Below are 6,670 nucleotides of genomic sequence, written 5' to 3' on the forward strand. Positions count from 1 at the left end.
ATTTTGAATGCCTTAGGTTGAAATCACCAAGCAGTAAGATGTTTGGGGATGGAGCTGGAAGGTTTTCCAAACAGTAATCAATTTTCAGTAGCTGTTCCTTGAACTGTTGTGAGGTTGCATCTGGTGGCTTGTATAAAACCACAATGACTAGGTTTTGGTTCTCGATCTTTGATAGAACTTCAACTACCTCATTTGTGGTTTCACTATATGTATGTCATTCCACATGACCAAAGGCTGCGGGTCACCATATGACTAAGACCCGCGTCAGGAAACACTTGTCCTGTTTCCTGACGAACCTTACCTAACCTAACACTTTTTCATGACTGAGACTTAAATACATCCTAACATACTATGTGTCTAGCTTCCAGCTGTGTCCCCAAGTATGTGTATTAGAGAGACGTGGTGGTGGTGGGTAGTGGTAGTGTGGGGGACGTATAATGGTGTTGTGGGGGAGTGCTGCGGGTAGCGTCATTGAAGCTAAAACTTTGTGTAGTTTTAAAAATAGGTTAGATAAATACATGAGTGGGTGTGGGCGGGTGTAAGCTGGACCTGCCTCGCATGGACCAGTAGGCCTGCTGCAGTGCTCCTTCTTTCCTATGTTCTTATGTATGTGGGAGACGTATGGTGTTGTGGGGGACGTTAGGTGTTGTGGGGGACGTTTGGTGTTGTGGGGGACGTTTGGTGTTGTGGGAAACTTTTGTTGTTGTGGACGTACGGTAATTTGGGGGACGTATGATGGTGCGGTGGGGGACGTGTGGTGGTGTGGGGGAATTATAGTGTTGTGTGGGACGTGTGGTGGTGGTGTGAGGGACGTATGGTGGTGGTGGTGTGGGGGTATTTGGTGTTGTGGGGGACGTGTGGTGGTGGTGTGACAAGCATGCTGACAAAAGCCAGGTGTTGAGGTTGGGAACGAGGACAAACTTAAGAACATAAGAAAGAAGAAACACTGCAGGAGGCCTACTGGCCCATGCGAGGCAGGTTCATGTCAACCCCCGGCTTAGACCAATCGCCCATCCAGTCAGGTCACCTCCACTTAAGGAAGTAGCACGGCATCTGACTTAGTAGCACTAGCTAGTCAGGTCCGACTCACACCCAAACACACCCATTAATGTATTTATCTAACCTATTTTTAAAACTACACAATGTCTTAGCTCCTATAACTGTACTCGTGAGTTTGTTTCAATCATCCACAACTCTATTACGAAACCAGTGCGTTCCTATATCCTTCGTGATTATGAATTTTTCCAGCTTAAAATCATTGTTGCGAGTCCTGTCCAGGCTAGATATTTTTAGCACGCTATTTACATCCCTTTTATTCATCCGTTTTCCATTTATACACCTCAATCATATCCCCCTAATTCTACGCCTTTCTAGAGAGTGCAGATTCATGGCCCTCAGCCTATCCTCATAGGGAAGATTTCTGAATCTTCCCTATGAAGAGGGAAATAAGAAGAGTTGAAGCCTGGAGAGCTTGTGGTTCATATCTGACCATCTTGGAAAAGTCGTGCAAGCCTCCGTCACTGATATCAAACTCAGTGGAAGCAAGGCAGACAATACCCTCCAGTGTATAGCGCTCGGGGATATTAGTCACAGCTTTGTAAAGCTAACGTGTACACCTAAGAGACCAAAAAAAAAAAAAAAAAACATTCAGGCAAGTTGTAAATATGCTGGTTCAAAGTGTGAGAAAGTAAGCATTAGGGAGACCTCACACAGACCGCAGGATGGGCGTTGGTAACCGCTAGGAGAGCAGCGTTGCCTCGCCGGTCCTATCCAAGTAGTAATCGCGAGGAGAGCAGCGTTGCCTCGTCCTACCCACCCCTGTCTACCGCTTAACTTCCACTCCGCCTCCCAGCTCCATCTCAACCAATGAGGGCGCTCGCTCTTTAAAGCTCCACCTCCCCTCCCTCTACAACCAGTAGCACCGCTTCCCGCTGCTCTTCAGCAGCCAATGGTCGGCCCCTCTGCCCCCAGCGCTTCTCTTCGGTATAAAGTCTGCAGCGACCGCGACTCTTGCTACATTATCTATTTGGTGACTAACGAGAGCACAGCCATGGTAACGTCTCCTCCAAACGTGTCTGGTGTTGGTGCCAAGTTTACTCCTGGTGCTCTGGGTTCTGCTTTTACTCCGTTGTCTAGAGTGCCACCGCCCTTCCCTTTGCTGCAGACGCTGCCGTTTCTGCCACCCATGGGAGCCACTAGTGCCAAACAGCCGACGGCGCCCCTGGGACTTGACCCTCGAGTGATGGGGATGCTACAGAGCTATGGCTCACTGGGTCAGCTGCCGTGGGCGGCTCTGGGTGCCAGAGACCTGGCCCTCAACCGTCTCCTCTTGACTCCTGGAGGACGCCTCAGTCGACCCAAGAAACGCTACATCTGCAAGTATTGTCAACGAGAGTTTACCAAGAGCTACAACCTGCTGATCCACGAGAGAACACACACGGACGAGCGGCCCTTTCCCTGCGACATCTGCGGCAAGGCCTTCAGGAGACAAGACCATCTCCGTGACCACAAGTACATCCACAGTAAGGAGAAGCCCTTCAGGTGTGAGGTGTGTGGCAAGGGTTTCTGCCAGGCGCGCACTCTGGCTGTCCACAAGGCTCAACACGCCCATGACGCCCTTCCACCCACGCCCATCCTCACGCCCTCCACAACTCGCACATCGCCCTCCTTATCCAATTGTGAGAGCGGAGACACTGACGAGGTGGTTGATGTGCTTCACTGTGACGATGACGACGAGGTGATGCAAACGGTTACGGAAGAGGACGAGGACTTGCCTGAAGTGGTGGCGCCGCCCAAGAAGCTGGGATTCTCCATCGCCGACATCATGAGCAGATAAAACTCAGCAAACTGCATATTTCAGTGCCTTACTGTTCTTTTAAAGCTTTAATAACATGTTGTATATACTGTATATATATTTATTAAAATGTTTTGCTTATAAGAATGTCTGTCAATACCCTTCCCCTCTACACGTTAACACTGCTCACTGCAATAATTTTAACTACCAGCTTGCAATAAAATACTCAATGCTATTTTAAAAGGACTGGAATAATAATTTAACCAATATCTAAATACTATTTTAAAAGGACTAGTAATGTATAATACTGTAGCCACCAACTTGCAACAAAATACTATTTTAAAGGGACTAGCATAATTTAACCAGCTTGCAATCAAATACTCAAGACTACTATAAATGGGCTAACACATAACAGTCCGCGGGCAAGACTGGAACAAAAACGTAACTGTTACCTGCATGAGGTAGAGAGCTTACGGCAAGGTCATAAAAAAGTGACCACTTCATGAAAATTAGCATACTTCAACCCTTATGTTTACAAAATGTTTACACTGAGCACTTCGAGGTATAACCGAATGAAAATTAGGAGAATACCCTAATATATGTTAATGTCTAAATATATGAAGACTAAAAATGATTAGGGAAGGGAAGCACTAAGCCCGTAAGGGTCACAAGGCTTATGTCTAATAATGAAGACAGTAAACACCGGCTGTATTTATGCGTTATCTGGCTCCCAAAATTTTTCTTGCTATTTTATATAATAATACTTCCCGCTATCAGCGAACTGAGGACAGCCTCCACCATTCCTTGCGTTGAAGGATCCCACACCAATATACCGCTTCATGTGCACCCTCAGTCAGGGTATGCAGATACATCGGGATTTGTGGAGACCCTAAGAGATGGCGGGCAAAAATTTACACTGACACAGTGTAGTCACTGTCCGTGTGTAGGTATGAGAATGTGGCTATGTAAATACTGTGTGGGTATGCAGATAATGTAGACAGGTTTGTAGACACGGTGGGTGGATATGTAGACAGTGTCTGGGTATGCAGATGAAGTGTGGATATAAAAACACTGTATACGGGAATGTAGACAGTGTATGAGGATGTAGATACTGTGAAAATATGTAGATACTGTTTGGGTATGTAGAGTGTGGGTATGCAGACATTACAGGCATTACTACAGGCTTGTATAGCTGCACTGATTTTTTTGTAGTTAGTAATATCACCAGGATGGGTATGGGGGTGCATAACATATTAAACTAACTAGTAACATCATTTGTATAACAAACGTTCTTATTAGATATGAGCTAGCTACTGTTCTTGTAGCTAGTATTCACTTTGTGCCGCCTAAGCGGTTAGTCTACTGAAGACCCTGTAGCTCATCCTGTGAGTTGTAACGCAGAACAGGATACAGAAGTCGGTGTGTGTATCAGACTCCACTGGAAATAAGTACGTCCTTAAAATCCAGCCAATGCATACACTACTATCTATTCACGTAGCTGATCTGTAGAATACAATATATATATAAATATATATATATATATATATATATATATATATATATATATATAATATATATTTATATATATATATATATATATATATATATATATATATATATAAATATATATTATATATATATATATATATATTTATATATATATATATATTATATATATATATATTTATATATATATATATATTTATATATATATAATATATATATATTATATATATATATTATATATATTATATATATATATTATATATCCTATAATATATATATATATATATATATATATATATATATATTATATATATATATATTTATATATATATATTATATATATATATATTTATATATATATTATATATATATATTTATATATATATATATATATACACACACACACACACATACACAATCTCAAAGGAAATTCAATTTCATCAAATAGCAAGTTTATTCAGGAACAGGTAAACGTAAGAGCAATTATCATACATAGTATAAATTACCTAGGATACCCCAAAAATTCAGACGAAGTGACTTATTTCCATTTGGGTTCCTTGAGAAGCTCACTCATCTAGCCGGTGCAAAATGAGGATACAAGTCCCTGATATCCTATAATAAACAATGGACTGATTGTGTATTTTCTGATGCGTTTATTTGGAAGAGTCTCTAAGTGGCTGGATGTTTAGATATAATGTTCTATTTCATGGTCCAGTTTCCAATGACACACTTTACACTGCATGTCACTATCGTCTCCATACAAACCTCCACTGACTAGCCTAGCCTAGCCTAGCAGTGACAACGGTTTGTAGTCTACTGATCTTATTACTTTCTCCACACACATATTTTACTTGACACATTTCATTATAAAGGGCACTGCATCTAGTAGTTCCGATTTTTAATATTTGTTCTACATTCTTCAATCTCGTTTGCTAGTTCTTTCCTAACATTTTGGTGGTACAAACTTTGTTTGTACGACCAAAATCATATTCCCACAGCACAACATTCTCCATATTTAATGCTAGTCTGGGTAAGTCATTGATTTTCATGATACTCCTGGAGGGAGGGTCGCCACAAAAATTAAACTATAGTCCTAACCTGTGTATATCAACGTCTGGCTTTATACACAAGAATGTTACAATTAGATTTTGATCAGGCTGTTTAAAGCAAGTAACGAGGATATGGTGTTAGTAGTCACAGATTCTCTAAGCCTCAGAGCAATAAGTATGACAAACAGGTCAGTTTATAAGGTGAAAGCCTAGTTATTAATTCTAATAAATCAGTGTATTATTGTATCATCACGCTGATTTACGGTAACTGCACTTGCAGCCCTCCCACTGTCAAGAGTTAAGGAGCTGTCAGTGTGGTGGTCTATGTTCACTTTGCAGGTCGTGTGTGTTCCATAGTACTGAGTTTAGAAATTTGTTGATGAGGATTGTGCATGATTAATTTCTTGGAAGGGAAGAGAATATAGACACAATACACTGACTGGAACAATACACTAATTACCCGCTATTAGAAAAACTTTTGACGATGTTTGGGTCCGACTTACACTAGTTAATGGTCCTATTCGGACCGAAACGTTGTCATAAGTTTTTCTCCTTTGTGCGGGTTGTGTATTGGAAGGGTAGCTGGGCACAGTGCTGTTAAAAGCTCTTATCTACTGGGTGGCAGGAAATGCTGTTGTTTACTACCATGATACAGTAATCTAAACATTTTTGTGTGTGTCGCAGTTATCCCCATAACATACTTTCCAGTAATTCTTTAGAGGCAACATTAATAACTTTGATCACCACGCGGCAGGTTCAATACTATTATGACAATGATTTCACGTATTCGATCAGATATGCCTAATTTTTTTCAGGCCCCACATTAAGTATTTTAGTTGTTACGGGACAGCCACAAATAATTATGAATTCATTTTCAAGTTTTGCAATGGTTTTACTATTTTTCAGGACTAAAATTAGTGCATGGTATTAGTGTAGTTAATTAAAGACTTTTTTTTTGCGTAATTCTATCCTTTCCACCACAGTTAGGACTGGACCCTACAACAGCTGTGAGAGCTTCGAATTTATCTTTATAATGTTCTCTATTTTCTGTAGCGCTTTTAAACGTGCATAGTACAGTGATATCTAAATAACTGCAGGACATTATAATCAGTAGGTTTGCCGATAACCTTCAATTTTGGTGGTCCACTTTTTTTTACTAACTTGTCTTTTAAGCACTGATTTTCTAGGCAAAAACTACAAGGTGAAAGGACACAAGTGCAACTAATGCGACATTTTATTGTGGCAATATTTCGCTCTCCAGGAATGAATCACGAAATCGTAATGACACGATTGCAAACAAACCATACCACGGGCGGGGAAA

General features: G+C 40.9%; 1 protein-coding gene across 1 annotated transcript; it reads left to right on the top strand.

Moving 5' to 3' along the window:
• Window positions 1-1,651: 1,651 nt before the first annotated feature.
• Window positions 1,652-3,518, top strand: LOC128693985 (protein odd-skipped-related 1). Its single transcript, XM_053783944.2, has one exon. It carries the CDS (start codon window positions 1,949-1,951, stop codon window positions 2,834-2,836), a length of 888 nt encoding a protein of 295 aa, XP_053639919.2. The 5' UTR covers window positions 1,652-1,948; the 3' UTR covers window positions 2,837-3,518.
• Window positions 3,519-6,670: the final 3,152 nt, after the last annotated feature.

Source organism: Cherax quadricarinatus, chromosome 33, assembly GCF_038502225.1.
Source record: "Cherax quadricarinatus isolate ZL_2023a chromosome 33, ASM3850222v1, whole genome shotgun sequence".
Classification (NCBI taxonomy): domain Eukaryota; kingdom Metazoa; phylum Arthropoda; class Malacostraca; order Decapoda; family Parastacidae; genus Cherax; species Cherax quadricarinatus.